The sequence below is a fragment of the Buteo buteo genome, chromosome 4, assembly GCF_964188355.1.
Source record: "Buteo buteo chromosome 4, bButBut1.hap1.1, whole genome shotgun sequence".
NCBI lineage: Eukaryota > Metazoa > Chordata > Aves > Accipitriformes > Accipitridae > Buteo > Buteo buteo.
The window spans coordinates 69581478-69605826 of NC_134174.1; the positions used below are offsets into that span (position 1 = coordinate 69581478).

Here is a 24349-nt window from a genome sequence, read left to right on the forward strand (position 1 = left end):
AGTCCACCTGGTAAGCTGGGAGACAACCTGGGAATTGTGCTGTGACATTGTGGCGGGTTGTCAAAATCTAGTGTATTTTTACAAAACACTCATGTTTTGACAAGACAGCTTTTTCTGACAAAGTCATGTTTCATGAGCTAATTCCCAGCCCGCTCTTCCTCCCACCCTTCCCTATTGCTCTCCTGTCTGTACACTTGCCATCGTATCCATCTATGTCAAAGAGAGTAGGAGCTAATGCTGACAGCGTCAGTTACTGTCCTGCAGTGGCTATTCTGTGATTCTTTGTATTCTCGTTTCATAGTAAGTAGAATACTAGTTTTATGATGCTGGTATCGTCAATACCAAACATAATGTTTGTAATGTAAACTGAGGTGAGTTTGGAGGATGATCTGTGATAACTGTATCTCAGCCGTTAGTCTTCGTTTTCTTGGGTGTGTTTTTCACCTAGATGTGGAATGAATTTGCAATGTTTGCCTTCATTCATTGAAAATTTTTTTTGTTTAGTTCTGGGGTTTTTTTTGGTTGGTTGGTTGGTTTGTTAAAAGCTACTTGTTCAGTGAATGAAAAATCTTTGGGAGAGGAGCAGAAGTCTGAATGGTAACAAAACAGTTTTGTTATTCACCTGTGGCTGTTCCTAGAGCATTTATACTGGTTCACCTGATTTGTGTAGAACTATCATGTGTTCTGAATTTAATTATCAAAGATGAAAAACTCATTGCCAGCCAACATGTTTCAAAAAATTATCTCAAACTCCAGTGTACTGTGTGCTAGTTGGGCAGTGTTGTGGGGAACTTGGAATACATGCCTTCTGTTTCCAGGACTGCTAGTGGCTTGCTGGAGAAGTCAGGAGAGTTACCTGGCTTTGGGTAAGTCACCAGACTGCCCATGCCTCAGTTTGCTGTAAAATGGGGATGATGATACTGTTACAAAGCTCTTCAAGCCTACTGAAGAAAGCATTGTGTAGGAGCTAGATAACTTTATTGCTGCATCTACCTAAGTGTTCCTTAGAATTATTTAGGAGCAATTCTAAAGCATGAAGAATCTCAGTAGGTGATGCAGTTTAAAACTTGAGTAAATAATTTTGAAAAGGATGCTGAAAGATAGAATACCAACTTGCCATCCTCCCAGGCGTACAAGTGAAGTCAGTGCACCCTGCCACATCATGAAGCATGAGCTGTAGCTGCATGTCCTGTGTAACTCCCCCACTGCCTTCAGATCATGTTCAAACCTGAGTGATTTTCAGCAAGATAAAAAAGAGATTTCATTTTTCCAATACTGAAGTAATTTGTGTGATTCATTTTGATCATTTCTGTTTAAAAATAGATTCAATTTCTTCATACTAAACTATTTTAAATCTAATTGTATTCCCAAATAATGCTTTAAAAGGTGCATTTTCAAAGCTGTTTCTTCTTGTTAATAATGTAGCTCTTCCTTTCTGCATTTATATTTTATGATTATTTGAAATAATTTTCTAATTTGTGAATCATGACTGTATGAAAAAGCATTGTTTTTAGGTTGTTAGCATACAGTCAATTTGCTAAACTTCTGAACCTCAGCGTTCCTTATCATCAATGCCATATTGACAGCCAGTAATATGATTGTTTAGAGCATGGGGAATGCTTGCTCGTTTGACAGTGATACAGTCCTATGTGAGCTCTATGGATATATTTCTTCACAAACTCAACAGCAATAATTGCACAACAGCATATTCAGTCTCTGTGCAATAAACATGGATTTTCAATTTTATGCACTTATGTGACTCTGTAACATAATTACGTATACAGCACTGCTGGTCTGTTGTGGTTTTAGTTTGTAGTCAAGTAATTCTTCCTTTGTGCTTGGGGGTTTTGGGGTGGTTTGGGGGTTTTGGGGGGGGGCAGTTTGTCTGCCTGGAGTATTTCCATTGACCTATGGTACCCCATAATTCCTCTTTTCTGACCTCTCCTCAGAACTCTTGTCCTTTCACGAGACGTTGGCAGGCTGATTCCGCATTGTTCGCTCAAACTTAACTTACACTAAAACAATATATCTGTTTTGCAGTCAGCATGTGGTACACATGCAGTGCAGTTCAATTTTCATCTAAATGTTTCCCCAGGGATCTTAACAAATAACTTTTTCCGTCCCATTCCTGTTCAATTTCTCTACATCACCTCAGTTGCAATTTGAGTGCAATTTCAGAATAATGATTCAGACAGTTCTGGTTTTCATTGATTCTCCATTTGAGTTCAACTTCAAAGTAATAATTCCAACTAAAATTTGAGAATTCTAGTTCTAGCTATGGTCTGGGGGGGTGGTGGGAAAATAAGTTTTAAACGGTTTTGAGATTTGAGCTGAGTGTTCCTTAAGTCTCAAGTAAGTGACTTTGTTGGTGTTGGGGTGGCAAAGCTCCATTTTGCTTATGCTACTGGTAAGTTACCAGTCAGCTGTTACCCTTTGCTTATTAAAAAAAACAGATAAGCAATGAAAAATTGGAAGGTAGTTGGAAAGAAATACATTTTAAGTGCATTTGTCTGCCATTTCAGTGAAATTGGAAAAAAATCTGCGTTCCATGGGGGTAATAGGATGTCACAGTAAATCCTCTGTGTAGCTGTGGTATAGTTTTACATGTAGCAGGTTGCACATACTGTCTCCTTGATGTGAAGAATCCATTTGCCCTGGGGTCTTGAGACTCTTTTCCAAGAGAAAGCACCCAGAAGGATCCAGCAGTTGTCCCCATCATGATGCTTGGTAAACTCCTTTGCACTCCCCAGCTTCCCAGAAAACCCCAGTACCTACTTCAGCTGCTCATTGCCTTCAGTTGCTTTCATGCTGGTTTTTATTTTTTCTTTTTAAGTGTACTTTGTCAATGTTGCTGTAGTTGACATTTCTAGAGAAGTAATGTCAAATGGATTTGTTAATCACCTTGTAAAATTTGTTTTGTAACATTCCTTTCAGCTTTAATTACCGGTAATTTAAAATCGAATAGCTGTGCTATTAGTAATGTATTTGTCATTTCTGCAAGTAAGGTTTTACAAAAACATTTTAAAAGAGCAAATACACTATTTCATACTGTAATGAGTGAAGCAGATAGGCACAGTCAGAATTTTAAGCAGTCAACCTGTAGAAAATGAGGCAGATTAGACTGTACAGTCAAGCTGTGAATGGAGGTTTAAAGTCTGACTCCAGTAATACAGTATGAAAAATATATTCCGATTCACTAGATCGAGATTGTCAACATGGCTTTCAGTGCTGCACTTCCTAAATACGTTATTATAAACCATAAATCAATCTAAAATATATGTCAGGACAAAGTATGATATTACCTTTCTTTTAGAGACTTGGTACATTTATCTTATGAAAGATTTAAGATTTCAACTGTTGTGCTTTTGTTTGAATCAAAACTGACTGAAAGTATTATTTAATTTTGCAAATCGAGTTAGGAAGGGAAAATTGCTAATTTCATTTTACTTCTATGAAACATAATTTATAAATAATCACCATAAATCTGATTTCTGAAATTGATTGTGCATATTCTGCGCTTTGTTCCCATTTCACCAGACAGTAAGCAGAACATGACAGATGACTTCCACCCTGCTAGTCATCTTCTCTTTACGTGTGTAACCTGTGCGCCATATACTTTTGCTTACGAGATAAGTAGGAGGCTGTGGCAGGCCTGTAAAATGCATGAACTCATTAGCCCTTGGGAGGCTGAAGATTTATGTCCCTCTCGTTTGTCGTAAAGAGATGGTGGCCCTTTGTTTCCCTGGGCAAGAATAGCTAACAGTGAGGCTGGGAGTGGGAAGCAATATAGACCTAATGATTTCAGAAATAGAAAATCAAAGTGATCAACTAGAAAGAAAAGAAGGAAAACTTGAATTAAAATCTTTAATTTTTTCATATGAAAGGAAAGAAAATAATGTAGGGTAAAAAACTGATTTATCAACACCACAAATTCCATTCGTTCATGAGTAAAAGCACAAGAACAGCAGCTGGGGGGTTGTACTGGTTAGCTAAGCTGTTGTGAGAAAGTTCATTTTGTCTAGACTAATCTTGAATGGGGTGAACAATTTGCTTAGAGAGAGAAATAGTTAAATTTTGAAAATCAAATTAAAAAAAATAAAATATTGCAACGCTATTAAGCAACAGGAGAATATAAGGGAAAAAAAAAGGAAAAAAGAAAAACCATGCAAACAAACACAACATGTCTGTTTTATACAGGTTCATGTGAAATGCCTCAGAAACCACAATATAAAATGTCTGAAGTCATCAAGGGGCAGGGTACCTGCCAGCTGCATGCTACATCTCTGGCTCAGTTCAGGGAGATGTTCCCATGCTGGGAAAAGGCAGAAGTGCCTGACAGAAGAGGTGATAGTTTTGAGTTTCAATTAAAAGTATATGAAGTGATAAAACACGTTTTTTTCGTTCTTTATACATCTGGTGCAAACTCTGAAACTGGGTTTCAACTCTGACTTATTTTTTCACAGAAGCCTCAGTCTGAAGGTGGCCTTAGTTAAGCACAGCAAATCAACAACTTTAATATTCTGAGGAGTGACTTTCAAGGAGAAAGCAAACATTTCAATGTAATTCAGTCTAGTCTGTCCAGAATAGCCTGATATTTGAAGAGAGGAATAAAGCCCATCAGGAATTCAGTCATAATCTTGGGTGTTACAGTATTAGTAATACTATGCATATATAAAAGTTATCTGTAGGTCTAAAACCAAAAACCTAAAAATCACTAGACTTGGCTAAATAAATAATTTAAGGTAGTATATAGTATCTGCATATGTAATAATGGTAATTATCATAGAAATCATAAACACAATAAATACCAGTCATTCACTTTGACTCAACTGCCATATATATCTAAAAACTTGCCCATCTTTCAAAACGTTGAAAGGTCAGGCCCAGTGATCTTTCATGGTCGCTTCCAGCCAGGGCTGTTCTATGATTCTGTGTTTGCAAATTGTATTGTTTTCACAGGAGACTTAACTTCATTGACAGCCTTGAATCTGAGACACTGTCCCCTTGAATTTCCACCTAAAGATATCATACAAAAGGGATTAAAATCCATCCTGTGCTTTCTTCAGGATTCTGGTAATGGAAAACTACTCAGTATGGAGCCAGCCGTTTTAGGTATGTTGGGGATATATTTGTGTGCATTTACTATAATTTGTTTTGAAAAAAGTGTGAAGCAAGGGATGCTTTCTTTATGGGCTCTTTCACTAATGGGTGTCGTTGAGCTTTGCATCTGAAAGGGATATTGCTGGCTAGGATAAATGAGGAAAAAGAAATGCTTCAATGCTGTGACAAAAAAATGAAACCGTGGCTCTTAAGCCCCTAAGTGGAGAAGAGGAGGCTGTATAAGAGGAAGTCTGGATTACGTGTGATGTGGTTAGAAAAACAGATGATAAAGTTTTCAGCAGAGGCTGTTCTTTAGAATTAGCAGAGAAGCATGAACGGAATGTTGGGCCATTTCATTAGGGTGAAAAGTGGCTAGTGTGCATGCCAGGCACTTCTTAAGAATGGTAGAGAGGATAAGTATACAGGTAGATGACATTTTATAGGGGATATAGGGGAAATTGAGGTATTAGGGAAATGAAAGAGGACACTTAATTAGTAGAAGACTGGGGAAAAAATGGAAATATAGTACCTGGCTTAGAGAAAAAAGGTGGAGGTGATAAAATTACAGATGGGTCAGTGTAGCTCCTATTTCAGGACATGATCTGGTTCAGATACTTGGACTGCTGCAAATACTGAGGAGATGAGTGACAGCCTCCCACAGATGTCAAACCCAAGAAGTCATGCTAATCGAATTGCCTCCAGTGACGCCGTCAGAGGCCTGGTGGGTAAAGGAGAAATAGTTGATGCTTCTACAGCGGGGCACAGAGGGCCATTGCAGGCGCTGGAGGCTGCTGAAGGCGCAGATGGTGGTCTCCTCTTAGCGCGCATAGTGCCAATCTGTGTCCTCCCATAGTCTCCAGGTAGGCAGTCTGCAGTGATGAGGCACAGCTGGTCAGGCAGCTGCAGGCAGATTGCAGAACCAGCTTTCTGCTTACTCTGTGTTGCCAGTCTGCTTGGCCTTTGGTTAAAGGAAAATGAAAATGCATGCAGAGGAAGTTCCTGCTGTCTGCCTGTGTGTCATAAGGAAGGTAGGGACATAATTATCAAAACTGTATACAATATGAAGCACAAACCTACTTCTTGAAAATTTAGTGCACTATAAATACACCATAACTAATCTTTACAAGCTGCTTGATATTGTTCATCCACATACCAGAAGCCTGATAGTATTTTCTGTGTTTTCATATTGTGTTTGAGCTCACATTCTTCAAAGACAAGCACAATTTGCTCTGTATTGCACGTTCTATTTTTTTCCACAGAATTGCAGTTATAAATTTACATTAGGAGGGTAAAATTAAGAAGTTGTCAGCAGAGAAGAAAAGATGCAACATAATTTGCATTATTTATGGTCTGATGGATTCCAGAAGTCATTAATAATAGAAATAGTGGGCATATTCCCACAGAAGACCTCTTCTCATACTTAAGCTTTTCTGTAATGAAGGCTAATTGCTGTGGATACCATTAGCATCAGACTGGAATTAGGGGTATTAAAATGTGATGTCATTAAAGGGAACGCAGTAAATTCAGGGTATGAATGAGCCACTTAAAATGCTAAGCAATATGGTGAAATATAAAAATATCAGCTCGAAATACCATAATACTGAAAATGAAGTCAAAATACTGATGTAAAGATAATGACTATATTTTTTTAATTAATCTCAATTCCAAGTATGGTGTCATTAAAGGGCACCATGCACATTTCCAGAACTTCACATGATTGTCTTTGTGTTTTAAGACCTTGTCTCAAAACAAGAATTATAAACAAATTATATCGCAGTAGCATTGCTTAATTACCACTATTTACCTTCAATTGTCACCACATTTTAGCATGACTTGAGAGCAAGCAGTGCATTTTTCTATATAGCCCAGTTTTATCTGCATTACTGTGCTTAATGTTTCTGTATTTTTTTCCGTATCAGTGGACATGTGTTTTAGCATACATAATATGTAAAAATCTGTTTACTTAACATTTTAAGTCATCATGATCTCAAGTGATGTTATAGACTAAGATACCATCTGTATTATTCTCCTAGCTTGGCTTTTATACTTGCAAGAGAACTTCTTTCTATGTAATCTGCAGACAGATTCATGTGACATATTAGAGAAGTTAAGTAGCTCAGTGGGTTGGTAAGTTAAACTGTTTTCTCAGAAGACCTAAATCAAGGCTTGTTTCAGACCACAAATTCTGTTAGTTTCACACTGATTTTGGTACCCCCTCAAGCAAGGGTCATGCTAGATGAGAACTATTGTAGGTCAAGAATGAAGTTAACTAGAAGTACTCAGAAGCAAGCCCAGCACCTAGCTGCACCAGGTCTTCCTGATACCTGCTTCAAGCCACATCATATCAGAATTAGTGTAAATTCATCATCTGGAAAAATTTACAGAGTCTTCCAGGAAGGAAACCAGTGGTATATTAAAATAGACCTTTTAAGATGAAAGGTTGCTCTTTTAAATATATTTTACTGTTTTAGAAGTCCAGTCCTAGTTTAATTTTTAATGTAGTCATAATGATAGAGCTAGTACCCCAAAGTTCTGCATTTCACAGAATTGCCTATGCTACAGGAATTGGAACAGGCCATTGCTAAACATTCTGAAAAAAATCAAGAGATGTCCTCTTCCTAGGAAGGTAATTAGTGGCCTGTGGAAGGAGGTGAGCTTCATAAAGTGTTTTGGGTTTGGGGTTGGCTTTTTTTTTTTGTTAAATACCAGCATTTTAATATAGGTACATAGACTAGTCATTTAACTTATTTTTTGCTGTACCTTCTGCAGAATCTGTTATGCTTACTGGTGCATTATGATACATTTGTTTACAAAGAGTACTACAATGAAAGGGAAAAAACCCTCTTAGTTTCATTTGTGCTTAATGTAGTGGAGGCTAATATTTGTTTTTCTGGACATAGGCCTAATGCCAAGTGTAGGTGTTTACTTGGTATTTCCATCAACAGCAGAATAATGTTTAGAAACAAAATAGGAAAACACTTGGGAGTGGGAATAAAATGCCAAACATTGACCATTAATTTTCAGTGAGAATAATGTGGCTCTTGGATATTCAAAATTATGCCTTTTATGGATTTTCAAAGTGTTTTAGTAACAAATCCTTATCACGGCTGAAGTACATTGGAATGCTTCAGTCTGATTAAGCTTCCTCTAGCATTCAAGTGGAGTTTTAGTAAGCAAATCATGCAAAACTTCAGCAAAACTTCTGTGGAGTATACATTCTTACTGTACTTACTGATATGAATTGTCCCCTTTACAGTTAGGAAATTAATTTATCTTTGAGCATTTAAATTGTTACCTAAAGTAAAAAATTCAGGATAGTAACAAAAGCATGTCTTTTTAATGTTAGACTAAAGAAGTAAAACCCCTGAACAGAAGAAAGTATTCATCTTGGGGACATCTGGCTAAGTGTATTTATGTACTGTACTCCTAACACTGGTGTAGTGTTGGGAGCTCAGTCATGAGCTGGAAGAGGCTTTCTTGATTTTGTTTTTAAAGATGTGCTGTCTATGAAAACAGGCTGTCCACTCTTTATCTTTTTATCTATCTGTGTGAGGTGACCCAGTATTATTTTTCAGAGATTACTTTCTATACTCAGCAGTAACAATTTAGAATTAATTACAGCTGATCACTCTTCAAGTTAGTATGCAAAGTGAGAGTTTTATTTGGAAATTAGCAGAGTAGTGCCTGACAGTAGTGTGGTGTTTGTATTGTAAAGTGAACTATTGCAGCTGTTTTTCCAAGTTCCTTTATGCATTTGTTATACCCTTCCTTTCAAAATAAACATGTAATATACTTGAAACAGTCCAGTTATTTTGGTTTTTAACTCCCCTTCAGTGGTACACAATCTTGAAAATTTTGAGGATTTGGTTAGTATTCTTCAAAATAGCAAATCAAAAGCATTTTTTTCTGCTGAGTTTTGTCTGCATAAGAATGTAGGATTGCATTCTGTTCTACTTGATTCAAACACAATAGATTAGAATGACAAAACAGTTATAAGTTATGCTCTAGAACAGTGTCGTAACTTAGTATGTTGTCATGTTTAATGTTAGTTTAGATAGTGGTATATTTAAAGAAAAATAATCCTATGGAGTTTAATATTTAGAATCTGTGGGCATGCACATGAAGTTTGGGAACCTTCTGTAATATGCAAGAGTTTTTGCTCCCTCCCACGTGGCCCATCTGCTCATGTTGGATGAGAGCAGTGTGTAAGAAGTAGTATATACATACTTCATGCAGAGGATAACAGAATGTGCCTTGGAATAATGCTTTTTCTCTAAAATGTGAGAAGAAGAGGGAGATAATCCAGTGTGTTTCTTCTTTACGATTCAAGGAAACTCCTGAGTCTATAGTTTGTCCAGAAACAAACCTTTGTGTATCTTAAGATCTCAACACCGCAGTCAAAGGTGACCTGCGATACATTTAGCTGTTGTGGTTATTGTTTGGGTGGCAGAAGGTCTAGGGTATGGACTTACCCAGAAAGGTGGATGAATTCTGTGGCGGTCAGCTATTGCTGAGCTTGGCACTTCTGGGGTACCCTGAGAACTTATAGGTAACTGTAGTTTGTGTACTTTGGAGTGCAGTGTAGACATACCCCAGAATTAGTCATTGTCATGTAAATACGAAAGTGCAGTTGTGTGTGAAGATTAATACCTATAAAGGTGTAATTTGAGATAATGCTAAATTTGTTTAACCTGAGATGCCAGCTGGGATGAAATGCAAGGTGTCCTAAAGCCTTCATTGGTCTTTGGTTTTTGTCATTACATTACATACTTAAACTGATTATGTTAAAAAATCTTTCTTGTTTTGACTCACAGATTGCATTTGGGCACTTGTAGTATGTTAATGATTATTGTATCCGTTTGCTTTGCCTTTTTACTTCCTCTGATACATGGAACATATTTTTAACTTCTATTCATCATGCAGAGAACTCTACAGTCATACACAGTTCATGCAGTACTTATTTATACCCAAATCTACATTGGCAGGCTATAAATGCTGCAGAAAAATGAAGTGAGAGAAAAAGTTTGGGTTATGTACAGCCTTATATATATAAGTCAATCCTTATATGTACATGCATTATGTGAGTCTTAATTTCCACTATTTTTTTCCTGAAAGGAGAGATCCCAGTACAAAGCTGGGATTTTCCACTTTCATGTCCTACTCTGTTTCAGAATTGACTGTCGTTTATACAGTATATTTGACACAGCCATATTTAAACCTTGCCACTGTCTGTGGTAGACTCTCTGTTCCGTTGTATGGGTCTTGGGTCAGCCCTGGAGGAGGCAGGGGCTCTGGCGGTGATACGGAACCATGCTCTTTGGGTCACATGTGTCCATGGTAAAGGCAACAAGGGACCTTCAGAGAGTAAGGCTATGGATGCTACTCCAAGAACTTGATTTCTGCAGGGTGTCGAGGACACGTGGCTCTTAAACTTGCTCTAAGTCAGAAGTATTCAGCACATAACAAAAATGATTGGAAGATGGATTGGCTTCTGCATGGTGGAATTGATAAAACGCTGGGTGAAGAGTTTACCAAATCATGAGATACATAAATTATCAATCAAAAGGAAGCTACTCTTCTGCTCACATCCATCACTAGATTGTTGTTTTTTTCCAGAACACAGGTTGCTTTAAACTTGTGAAAAATCTTGGAGAATAAAATATGTATTGAAAGAAAAAAAGACCAATGAATCCCACTTCTGTTAGTCATTGACTGACACTATCTAAATGCTGTGTTTTTCTTAAACAATAAATTTAAGTGATACATAGGATTACAGTAATCTCCCTCTAATTCCCATAGAAATGCCACCTGTTGAGAAGCTAAACTTAAGTGAATTGTTGCAGTCCAGTTTGGATTTGTCAGATGAGTGGCCTAGTGAAGAGGAAATACAAGATAATACATTAAATTCCTTTACATTTGCATACAAAGCATTTAATAAATGCTTTTTAATCATATTTCACAATATGCAAATAATGCAAACCCTATTTGGGAGAATTTATTGGTGAATCCTTTCTGAAAAAGGAAAGTACCTTTTTGTGTATAGGATAGAATAAGCACAGTGGAATTGTTCTTAATTTTATTTTTTTTGTCAATATTTACCATGATAGTGATGATTCCCCCCCACCATGAACATTTTTATTGTTACTTAAAAATTATTTCTTAACACTAGTGTTTAATAAACTAGAGCTGACTGATTTTTTTAAAATATTGACCATTTGAATAGGTTTCACATTTCAAAAAAAATAGGAAAGGGATTTTTATATTTACTGTGAATTTTCTTTCTTGCTTGCTTTCTTTCACTCCTCGCCCTTTCACGTTTGCCTCCATCTCTCTGATGTCGCTCCCAGAAAACATAAAATACTGTAAGTCAATAGCAAAAATCCATGTGCTTAATTAGCATGGAAGGGATAGAGGGAAATCTCCAATAATCAGCAATTTTTTGATGTGGGAGATTGACAGACTTCCCCATGCATTCTGTGTTCACTGTTAGGCCTATGGCTTTTCTTATGTGACAGGAACCTCGGGGTGGTCGTCTGTCCTATGGTGTGCCTCAACGCCAGATCTCAAACCTTGCATTGCCCCACTTCTCACTGTTCTCTGCATTTTATGGTGTATATTTTACATACTGTTTGATAGTGATACTCTCACGTTTTAGGGTTTTTTGGTTTTGAAGTATCAACAGTATGGAAAAAAATGTTGCAGAATTCACAGTTTATACTTACTTTTTTCCCTCACCATAAAAAAACCCTGCAAGCCCAAGGTTGTATTAGGTAATTCATTTGGTGAATTACTTAAAACATGTTTTTTACTTTTAAATATTTTAATGGTTATATGGAAATAAAACAGACTGCTTATATGCAGGATTGCTAGTAGATAAAAAACTGCATTTTGTGTATGTTCCGTCATTAAATGTGCTTAGTTTTCTATGTTGTATTTAGTTAACAATATCAAACTGTCCGTTTTAAAAGGAGGATGTCCACACAGAGAAATACATTTATTGAGTTTCTATTCTATGATAGGACAATTCAAGCAAAGCAAGCTGAAAAATGCAGACTGGCAGCAGAAAAGGAGCTGAAAGAAGAACAAGCTTTATTTGAACAAAGGAAAAAGCAAGTATTATGTTATTGTCTTTTAAAAGTTGCTACTTAGCTTCATAATAGATTGCTTGGTTGACTATTTAAAAGGAAAGAAGTAATTTCAAATATTTTGCACTACAAGTGGAAATATAGAGAGTGCCTTTTACAAAATATGGTCCTCCAAGGCAACAAGAGAAGTGACTTACCAAGCTTCTTACCGACTCGGCCATGGAACTCCATGAATTCCCATTCCAGTTGAGCAGAAAATAAATCCATTTCAATTGATTCCTATGTTCCATTACATGTAAACTTAAAGTTAACTTTATCTTGGCTGTCAGAAGGCTACAGCTAGAGGGCAAACTCTGCATATGACAAAGATGTGATACATCTAGGGTATAAAAAGTATATGTATTGAACAAATTTTGCTGAAAGAACTTGTTTATATTTCAGCATTTTTCTACTATATGCATACATTTGGACCGCTGTTCAGAAATCAATCCACTTATTACAGATTAGACCCAAGAAATGAGACAACGTTGGTCCTAATTTGTATCATTTTAAATACCTTTTTTTCTTTCACAACTGGAGTTATAAAAGTCATGTTACAGAACAAACGCATCTCTGTGGCACTCCTGGAAGCACATGATGGTTGTGTTCTGATAGGGAAATGCCCTGGATTTGTGGGGTGCACACGGCGGAGCTCTGTGTTCTAGCGGTTTGGGTTACATCTGGTGTGTTTTGGTGCTCCCTGGGCCTCCCTGCACCGGGAGAGAGAGAAAAACCAGGAGGAGAGAAGTGGAGCCAGGGAATTCTTGTCTGCCTTTCCCTTCCTGTCAGGCAGGGAACGCTGTCGGTTGAGCAGGATTCCCCACTCCTAAGAAACACGTATCTAGGTGCCCATGATTTGGGCAGTGAGCAATCATTTGGGCCAGGGCCAGTAAAAGTGAGCCTGCTTCTATTGCGAGTTATTTAACCAGTTGTGTGCACAGTGATAGGGCAACCACTGGGAACAAGGCTGAGCTCTCATGTGTCGTGACCTGCCCTACCTTTGAATTGTGGCTGTCTTTTTTTTTCCTTTTCTCTTCTTTTCTTTTCTTTTTTTTTTCTGACCCCCATTCATTCTCAGGTGAGATGCTCACACAAAGGAGGTGTTCGCTTGGCTTCTTGTTGGACTTTGATGGGAGTGTTCCTTAGCTTTATGAATAGTTACAGATAGAATATAGAGGTCAAGAGGAAAATGCTGGGAAGGCTTCAGGAAGGCATCCATAACAAGAGACTGGGGACAATGTCTTATTTATTAAAGTATTAATTTATTTGGCATTATTATAGTTGACAAGTATTTTTTAAAGAAACAGAGGAAACGAAGAGAGTTACTCTGTTTATGTGCCAGGCAATGGCAGTACAAGATGTAGCCTGAAACTTAGGACTGAAACAAAGAAGAGCTGGAGAATCACTGTGGACATTCAGAATCAGAGTAGGTAGCATGTTAATGAGACCTTTGTTGATGAACCTTAAAAACATGATGGGTCAGATTACATTATCCGGTAGAACTTTTTGTGGTACAACTGTCTACTTCTTTATGTTTACTCAGATTTATTCAGTGTCTAAACTTACCAAGTTTAACCTGTAGTCCAGAGATGAACCATGTAGCTTGTTACCAGTTCTCTGAGCAGTTTCATTGCTCTGCTTGGCTTTTGTTTGAATCTATGTCCTGCTCTTTGCTGCTATATTCCTCCACTAAACTGGGAAGTGCAGGTGGGTCTTTGCAGTTCTCATCTTCCTTTGGTAAGTTAACATTTCATGAAGAGGCCCCTGGTATTTTGTTTCTCTTTGTTAGGAATCGGTATGTCTAATAAATATCGTATGTTGTTCCGCTGTAAATGGCTAAGCATGCAATCAAAAGCAGTAACCTTCACCTCTTAAATTATGGTTTTAAGAGTTTGACATAAATTAATTTTTTCAGCAATAAAGAAATGCTTCAGGAATGGCGCAGCCGAGCGAAGTTGATGAAAGAAAAAAAAGAAACGTTTAGATTTTCACCTACAAGTGCAGCTATGGTATGTTACAGAAAATAGTAAGGTAGGACACTGGAAAAAACAATCCATTAATGATACCCTTTGATTTATTTTCTTTACAGCCCATATATTTCAAAATTTAAAAAGAGAAAACCAGGACTTTAAATGCCAGCACTTTGGCAATGGCTTTGCAGACCCTTTCTCAAATATCCATGTGGACTATGGCTGCTGTGTGAAGTGCTGTAGCCCCATGTGCAGTGTAGGAGTTGCCAGATCCTTCAAACTGCTATTCAAAATCTGTAGTGGCTCCAATAATCAGGCTACTTGGAGGCGTTAAAACAGAAGTGCGTATGTTGAAATATGATTTTTTAAATTATTGAACGCCTCCAATATGAGATGTTGCCTCTGCCAAACTGAATTTGAAGTCGACTGGATTTTCTGGTTCCCCCAGGAATTTGTAAATGCTGGCATATGAAAGGAAGGGACCTCACTTCTGGTTCCTTTCTGAGCATATTTCAAAGGCCTGAGAAGTTTTTTTCCCAAAGTAACAAACATTAAAACAAAAAATGTCAAAAAAATTATCCCGTTCATTTTGCCATTAGATTCTCATTCCTTAAAATACAGCACTGGAAAAGATGAGATGCTGAAAATGAATACACATGATTTTTCCAGTGCTGTGGTGTGAAAATGAACTGTAACACAGACACTGAGTAAGGCAGAGATGATCACTGAAGGAACTTGAAATGCTGTGAGAGTTTTTCTCTTGCTGTGATGAATTCTTTCATCTCATTTTCATGATTGCTGGGCATACTACTTCTAACCTTGGAAGTGTAGAAATATATCCAAATTTTTCTGACATGTCAGGCGGTTTTAAATTATAGTGAGTTACATCCCTCAGTGGTAAAAAAGGGGATTTGTACAGGTTTAGTGTTACATTTTATTGATACCTGTTTAGCAATACCTGGCCCTCAAACAATAAAAAAAGGACCCTTGTATAACAGATCACAACTTTTCTAGAAATGTAGGAAAACTTGCAATTCAACATCTGACACAACCAAACAATTTTTTTATATGTATTTTAAAAGTAAAACCAAAGCAGTCCCATATCCAGCTTACAAGGTTTTTTATTGTTTTGTTTTGTTTTTTTTTAAACTAATTTTTGAAACTAAGCCAAATTGTGTTGCTAAATGCATTGATGCTTGGAGAAATGTCTTTCTGAACTGCAGTTTATCAAATAGGAGACTACATAGGTTTACCATCTAACTATAGGCATCTAACATAGGTGCCAACTTTAGGAGCCTTGGCTCCCAGTGCACAGGTAAAGGCAGGCACCTGACAGTAGCAAGCCTAGTCGTCTGCCATTTTCACTGACTCTGCAGGAACCTGGGCTTCTGACTCGGGCAGTTTATTGATGTTAATACAACCCTTTTTCACCTTTCTACTCACCCGTAGTGTGACATTTTCCACCAATTAAGCAGTATTTCTTAATCCTGGCAGCAGAACTTTACTTAACATGCAGCGCCATGGGAATATACCAGAGGCAACCTGCTGGCAAGGCAGCAGTCTGTCGACAGTCCCCCTCCCTCTTGCCGAGCGGCAGTGCTAAAGATCATATTCGGTTACTTTAGCAAAACAGAAATTTTCATTTAAACAGATTTTTTTCTAGAGGATGCTATATACAATACAATGCTAAAACATTTTGGAACTGATGGCTGGAAAAGTGGTATGAGGAGGATTTTATTCCACTTCATCCATCTTCAACAAAGTTGTTACCCAAGTTTCAGTTACCAGACTTTTTAACCTGATTTTCTTAGACTGTGATTATTCATTGCTGCCTTTTGTTGTCTGGAAGTTAAATAAATACATACATGTAATGCTCCTATCTCTGATAATGTCTTTGGCCAGCCTTACCACAGAAATAAAGCAAAAGCAAAGTAGGCTTGCTGTGGTGCCAGAACAGGTTTGCAGGACAGTTTCTGTGCGTGCAGGCGACATGGGCTGCAGGGCAAGGACGGCCGTGTGTTCTGAAGGGTCACTTGCAGCTGGGTCGTCCCGAAGTAAGCAGCAGTACTTTAACCGTGACGTTACTGGCACCAGTAGCTCATTCTGCTTACTGGGTGGGATTAATAATATTTACTTATGCTTAACTAATTTAACACAGGCCTTCCTGTGAAAAATTATCCTGCTCATGTATATGGATCAAACCAACGTGGGTCACTTATTTCCTGCTTTATCTGTGCTTTAAGCTGATAATGTGAGTGCGACAGTTCTGGAAACTGGTTTGTTGTGTAGCAATATTCAACATAAAGGGTCATTTCACAATACTCAAAGCAGGAGCATGACCAGAAGCAGGTTATGTGAGAAAAATGCATCTTCCTGCTATGAACAGTAGGGGTCAGATCTGAACACGCAGATTGTTTTTTGCTGAAAACTTCCTAGCTGAATTCCTGCTGAAGACCTGAGAACTTTACTGATGGATAACAGCTCCCAGGGGTTCCGCTTACCTTGTTGAAGCTGTGTGGTCTGCTTTCTCTAGTACGAAGGTCTTGGTTCTGGCCAAACTGACAGCTGGTTTTAGGACTACAGAAATTTGGTTAGCATAGAATGGAATTGAATTTTGAATGACACAAGAAGGAATAAGTATATTGTTACATGATACATTTAAATATTCCTCATTTTTTCTCTTCCATGTTCCTACATAAATAAATGGGGAGAGTGATGTGTTCACTCACAGAAAACAGTTCTTGAATTTCTCCTGTAAAAGCTTTTTCTTCTTTAAAAACAAAACAAACCTATTTAGGTACTTACAATGATACAAGTGATATAGATACACAGGGAGAACAAAGGATGGGTTTAAAATGGCATAAGCGATACAGGACGTAAAGGCTGTATGTATGAGTTGAAGCGTTCTGGAAGGTGGGTACCTGCCTGTGCACGCACTGAACACGGGGTGGCACCACAGGACCACACACAAACCGGTGTACCTACCCTGGCTGTAGTTTACATCAACACCTAATAAATACTGAAATTAATGAGAGCTTTGCAACACATTCTCATATTTTTATGTTAACAGTCCCTAGTTTTTGCTCGTGAGTTTAATGTATTTTTGTTCTCTGATCATCTTGTTAGAAGCAGTTTTCATATTCCTTGCGTGTTACAGAGAATATTCTTTACCTAACCCAAAAGATTTTAGTTTTCAAATTGTTCTCGTTGGAATGGGGCGGGGGGGGGAACACAAGGCAGCTACCCTTACTTAATAAAATGTAAAATATTTTTCCTAAGATTATGGGATCGTCTTGGATTTAGAATCCTAGTTTTCAGTAATTATGATGAAGGCACGGATAGCTGAGTAGTGGTTGCTTGTGGCTGCCGTTGCATACCTTGACTTTCCCCAAAGTAAGTACTCTTTTTGTGCGTATGTGTCAGATCAACGTGAGCATGCCGTGTTATTTCTGCTTTGTCTTCACCTTAATTGATAATGTCATAAGGGACAGTTCTAGAAACAGATTTGTTCTATAGCATTGTCCTATTAGCTGATTGACTTTCTCTGCAGCAGCCTGGTTACAGAAGCATAGTCATAGGTAATACTATTAAAATATAACTGACAGTTTTATTGTAAGCCAGTTTGGAGGTAAGCTTTTGCACTGAGAAAAATGAAGTGCCTATAAAATATTTCAAATCTACCTCAATAATTTTTCTCAGTGCAAAACCTTGGGAATTTATTGACTTGGAAGTATAGGTAAGGTGGTTTGTCTGGGAATAATTTGGCTTCACAGAATAGTTTTGAGTTTTTAAAGGCATTCAGCCTGGCAGAATGAAACCAAAATTTTTTTGTAGCTTTATTTGAAAAATGCTGAGGGAAGGGCCTAACCCTACAACCAAGTGCTAAGGACCAGGTTTCAGGGAATGTGAGTTAAATGTGGAGGTAGGGCATTGACTTAGCTCTTCCACAGGTGACTCCACAAGGCTATTGAGTCAGTATCTGTCAGTATTTCCCACTAGAGCTCTATTTATAAATAACTGAATATCCTCTGATATAAAGAGAGAGAGACTGTGCGGCCCAGTGGTCAGAACATCTGGCAGAAGGCTGTAAGGGCAGGGTGCCAGCTGCTTCTTCACTGGGGCAGAGGAGGACATTGAAGCTGCCCATCTTTTGTATCCCAAACAAAAGGTGTCGGCTCTTCTGAACCTCTTCCCACCCTCTCTCCTGGAACTACTGTTTTCTTACCAAATGGCCCTATTGCCTTACCTACTTTCTCTCCCCAGATTTGGCTAACAATTAGAAAACAGGCAGCTGCCCTCCCTGTTCCCAGGCTCTGGTGATCCGTTACTTGTGTTGCAGACAAGGGTTGGACTTGCAGGGTGTTGCCACTATACATAGCCAGTACATTAAGTATGTTTTCTCAGTAACGTGTTTTTAAGACTGATACTTTTCCACAAAATTGACTTTATATTTTACTTAAATGGAGGACATATTGCTGAAACATCTTCAGTTGTTTCTAGTTATCAGTTCAGGTAAATCCCCAAGGGCCATGCTGCCATGTTGGTGAAGGTTTTGGGTTAACAGTCCCAAAATGGGATGATGGCAGTTTATGAACTTGACCACCACAAGCTACTTTTTAACTTCTTTGATAACTCAGGCTGCAGTTCTATGCCACTGAGCCATGTTCCTGAAGCTCAGGTATCATTATGAAGTACAACTGTGCCATTAGGATAGCTGTCTCTACTGGGCTACTAAACATGTAGCTACTGAACATGGCAACTGAAGTTACAGGTGAAAGTTCTTTTCCTGTTCTTTGGTAATAAGAGGTCAAGCAAATATCTCTTTCAGCTATAACTAAAGGTAAATGCATATCTACCTGGAAAAAAGTAAGATCTTATTGAAAAAGAACAAACCACGCAGACCGAAGTTGAGAGTTTCTGAAAGACCGTCGGTGCAGCAAGTTTTACGAGATCTGAGGAGCGTAAGATGTAACTGGCACGGTTACTGACCCCTCACAGGAGGGTGGAAGCCACTTTGGTCTGCATGGTTTGTTCTGAAGTCATTAAATAGTATTTTTAAGTTTTTCAGTTTATGGTAGGAGTTTATGTAAAGCATCAGCATTAATCTGAATTTAAATACTTCAAACGGATTTGCTTTGTCTGGTTTTTTTCCCTCCAGATCTTGGGGAAATAAGACTCTTGTAAGTAAATACGAAATAAATACCGCATTTCATCTGTGAATTTTACCACTTAATTGAAGGCAATAAAAACATAAGAGTACAAAATGCAGAATTCAGTTATAGGACTCTGACTTCAGCTGTTGTAGCCGTAGCAGAACTCCTGAGCATAGTCATTATGCAACTCCCATTGGCCTCCACAGCATCATTATTATTTCACTTAAAAACAAACAAAAAAAAAAAAGGAAAAGAAAAAGCAAAGGTGTTCAAGCCTTCTCATAGCTTTGATTTTTGACTTACTGGACTCTGCGTTAAGCTCCCTTACAGAAATGGAAGCTGTGTGGCAAGTGGGGAAAACACATGGAAAGCGTCTCCCTAAGAGGGTGTCCCCAGTGGGTTTTACAGCCTGCTGTGCTGCTCGCTGGTGCCTGCCCCAGCCACCCTGGCCCTGGGTGCTGCCTGGGAGGCTCAGCCACCCACCACCAGCCTCAGCATTTCCCCAGCAGTCCCTGGGCACTAACCATGGCTTCGAAGAACCATGGCCTTTACATTTTTAATTTCAGTATGAAACCAGTCTTTAATAGCTATTATTTCCATACAATGCGTTAGCATTCTGTTTTGCTGTAGATACCAAAACATGCATCGTATGCTACTGATAACATCGGTTACCACACCATGAAAGAGGGAGCTGAGAAACAGGACCATATGCCTGAAATAATAGAAGAGAGATTGCAGAAAGCAAAAGATGAAGCTACAAGGCGAGTGCTAAAAAGATAAGATTATAAACACTTCCTATGTAACGCTACTGATGACTTACATTTAATTTTGTCAGTATGAAAGTATTAATTTCTTTTTTGCTGTCCTGTGAAGTAAAAAAATCTTGCACCCTAATCAACAAACATAGTGATTAAAAGAGAAATAAGCAAGTTAATTCTAGGCTTACTTTAGAAAGAAATAGAAATTTAATAGATAATCGCTAGCGCTTCGAGACTTGCACCTGAGCTATATGCATTTTCTCCTTCATGTACAATGCAATACCAAGACAAGAAGCATGCTGTTAAAGCAATTCCTATTTTATTATAGTAATAATTTATTTTAATAATAAACCAACTATTTTATAGTATCTCTATATCATCTTAATACAGTGAGTGTGAGCCAGAGGGCTGAACAGAAATTTAGTATCTCTGGTCCTTTTTGCAAAATGAACTAAACAAATCTCAACTGATTGATGGCCTCACCTTGACAGGCTTGTCCTGGAGTATAAATTTACATGCTTGTCTCAGTTGTTCTAGTCTGTCAGCTGGGCTGGAAAATACTTGAAATCATTCTTCTTTTTGAGGGTTTAAAAAAAAAAAAGGAAGAAGAAGAAAAAGGAGAGGGGAGAAGTATGAACATGTCCCAAATTCTTAAGAGCCTGTAAAATGTTTGATGCTATTTTTAGAAAGTATTCAAATTAAGTTTCGGGGGGGGGGGGGTTGTCTCTTTGGTTTTAACATATATGGGGAAAGCTTGAAATGTTCTGTTTGTTCCTCTGATTACAAAATGTGTCGGTTTGCTCCATTTTGCACTTCTAAAAATTAGTGTACCTTTATATGGGGCTGTAACTTGACTAACTGTACAAGCATGTTCTAGTTGATAATCTCAGGACATAACTACTAAATGGATGTCTGTAAATCAATGAAAATTTTAATCAGCTTTAAGGAAAAATACATTATTATACTACCATGTAATATGGAAGAGAGGTGGTTACAGATACCACGGCTATGGCCAGACAGGTCTGATGAGCACATAAAGTACAGTAAATACATTTATTTAGCAGTCATTGATATTTCCTGTTCTTGTATTGACTTTCATACCTGGATGAATATCCCTAGTGCATTGGGAAGGGCTGTTCTGTAGTACTCTTTTTTTTGTATGTCTGCTGCCCAACATGATTTTAAATTTACAGGCAAGACAGTTGGGAAGTGGTTGGCATGTGCTGTAGGCGGCTCAGCCGCTTGCGCTGGGTACAGCTCTGGGTCCCTTCAAATTCTTGTTTTGTTAGCCACCTTCTACAGCGTTTCGTTTAGTTTCACCTGCTTCTTGTGCTGAACTCCCCATTGGTGTTTCCTGCCTTGAATTACACAATCTCATTCAGCTTCCCTGACCGTACGCCTCTCCTTTTTTTTTTTCTTTTTATTCCACTGCCTTGTTCACTGAAAGTCTTCCAGCTTCTACAGCAGCCATGCAAAGGACTCACCAAAACCACTCTGCATCACTGCCAAACTCAGACCTATCCCCAGAACACCATCGAGCTTATGCACTGAGCGAGGCCAGGGGTTGATTTACATAACTAACTAAATAAATAAATCCCTGCAAGTGTAAAAGCCAATGTAAGATACAGCAGTGCAAGACCACCACGTGGTGCATACACCATAAAGTGCGTATTAACAAAGGCAAAGCCACAGCATTTGTTTGTTTTGCTCCCTGTGTCTGTATTTATGTTTTTGGCAGAAATGTGTTAAAATATGTGAAACTGAAAACAGAAAGGTCAATGAATATAAAACAACTGAAATAATAGTTTTACCATGTTTACTTAGATCCCTCAGAGATAAGAAACTGGAACAGCGCATCAAACAGCACACACAAATGATGAAAGCAAGAGGAGAAAAATTAAAAGGAATGTCCCAAGTGGAAATGAAGAAAGCAAAACAAGATATTGAGACAGTAAGTATCTTCTCTTTTTCTGGAAGTACAGTGAACACAGTACTCTGTGCTGATGAACAGTTGCTAATTTGACATTTCGTTAATTTCACAAAAAACTGAGGTACCAAATATTTAAAACTTAAAATTGTTAAAAATTAAACAATGTATTTTTGCCATGCTAAAACTCTCTGTATGTATGTGTACATGTACACAACATGCACATATATAAACAGACTTAAACATCTGTAGCGCTTTGAGTCTTTCAAAAGCAAAGCCAAAATTCTAAGGTAGAAGACAAAAACGAAGAAAAGCATAAAAGATGGCAAAAGATTACTGTAAAACTCAGTAGACGTAGATGATGATTTTTATCATGTGCTGCACAAGCCATTCAATGCAAGTGGTTAATATGGCAAAAAGTTGAAATTCAAAATTATCCATTTATAATTGGAAAGAGGACTCATAAATCTATACCTTGAGACATCAGTAAGTGTCCCGATTAGGAAGAGAAAATTGAGAGCTGTTATTAAAGTTGGTGTAGCTGTAAAATTTATTTGCATATTGCAACATTATTAGGAATTACTTTGTCTTGACTGAAAGTATTACTTCAGTTTTCCAAACTGCATAGCTAGTCACAAGTTATATATCTTTCAATAAAATGAGACAGTGCTTTGCATTTAGTTTGTTTGCTGTGCATAATCCAGACACTCAGCTCAATCAGTTTTGCCTCAAGAGCCCGGGCTGATGTTTGATTCCTGTGGATATGAGGTTGCTACTGATACTGACTGGCTTCTGCAGGGCTGGGTGGCGATTGCGGGGCAGCTCCCCAGGGACCAGCCAGCCCGCAGCGGGGCCGCTTGCTCCGCCGGCTCCTCTCCTTTCTCTTCCGCCTGCCAGGGCCGTTCCCTCCGTGTCATGTGCCCAACTGATGGTTTTGTCAGATTCAAAAAAGCAAACTGTCTTAGAAATATGTTTCCTGAGGGCAGAGCAAGTACAAATGCTCTGTGTGATTCTTTGAATGCCATGGCACATTGTGTACATATCATGCATTCTAATGAAGCAAGAAATCACTTTCATTAATATGTAGAGGTAGTATCGGTGGTACTAAATTTGGCAAAGCCTTTTCCCAGTAAAGAATTACATTGTAGGAATAAATAAAACTCTTTTATAATGCAGAAGGAATATGAAGTGGCTCCAAAACTGTTTACTTACTCCAAAGACGAGCAGGAGTCCATCAAAAGACCATCCCATTGCAGCTGCTTCTCACACAATTGTGAGAACTTGTGCCTGCCGGGAGTCACCTATGTTTGAATCTTTCACTGAACGTGAGGGCTTCCAGGTCCTGGGGAGTCCCAGCAGTCACCGAGTAGAAATACTGGAAATGCACATGTGGCTGTAGCTCTGTGAACTGATCGCGTAAAGGCCATGGATTTCATAGCCTCATTTTTGCAGTGTTTGTGCCACTTTACAGTACGTGTACTTTTGGAAAAAAGAAACTCTGATTTTATTCAAAGCATCTTTTGGCCTTAAAACCAAAGCGATCTAATGTGCTGAAAGCACAGCATCCCTGCTATACATAACAGGGAAAACAAGTCATACATAGTGCAAAGCGTCTGTCCCTATGCCAGGAAATCGTGACACTGTTCTAAAATTACCCTCATCCCTTGTGTTCCGCGACGTCACGCACAGCACAACGCAAGCTGCTCGCTCCCAAAATGGAACTCGTCCCTCAAGGTAGGCATAAGAGTCACGTATGACAACATCACCCTGGCATTTAGGAGTGGACTCCGTAGGGGCTCTGCGTGTCCTATGCCGTGGGCTCCTGGTGCCCTGGGAGGGTCTCTCCGCTCTCACGGGGCAGCACGTGGCTGCAGCTCAGGATGGGCTTCATGGCCTTTGTGGTTTCCATTAGCAATCTGCCCTTTGGTTTCCCAAGTACACATTTGAGAGTCTTGGTGCTACTCAGGAGATCCCATTCCTTAACAGTATTCCCAGGAGCTCAGTAGCGTGGTGGTTGGTTTGCAAAATGTCTTCAGTTAGCTGCAGCGTCAGGTATGTCTGCACAAACTACAAGCCTGGCAGAGCAGGGGAACTGCTCTGTCTGTAATGGTCTACTAGTATTTTAAAAGTGGTAATTGCCACCCAAAAAGGAACGCGTTATGATGGCAATTGGACTGTGGGATTTGAGGAGCTTCAGTTCATTCACTTATTCTGAGTGACTTTCAGCTTCACAGCATGCCATTAATAGCAGGTGCGTCATGCTGGCACAAAGGAGCATGTTTTATGGAGTGCATGCTTTAAACAGTGGAAAGATGTA

General features: G+C 38.5%; 1 protein-coding gene across 16 annotated transcripts in view; it reads left to right on the top strand.

Annotated features, from left to right (window-relative positions):
- LRRC27 (leucine rich repeat containing 27) overlaps positions 1-24349 on the top strand; it is a 33915-nt gene that overhangs the window by 6722 nt on the left and 2844 nt on the right. For 4 of the 16 annotated variants that reach the window (XR_012650257.1, XR_012650253.1, XR_012650261.1 and 1 more), the window contains exon 1: positions 23887-24084. Coding sequence is in view for 1 of the 16 variants with exons in the window: in XM_075027016.1 (XP_074883117.1) it covers positions 4960-5112; positions 10900-11038; positions 12081-12209; positions 14140-14233; positions 19978-20108; positions 21930-22056 (773 nt within the window). In the remaining 15 variants the exon portion in view is untranslated. The other 12 variants (XR_012650252.1, XR_012650260.1, XR_012650256.1 and 9 more) reach the window with 10 other exon arrangements.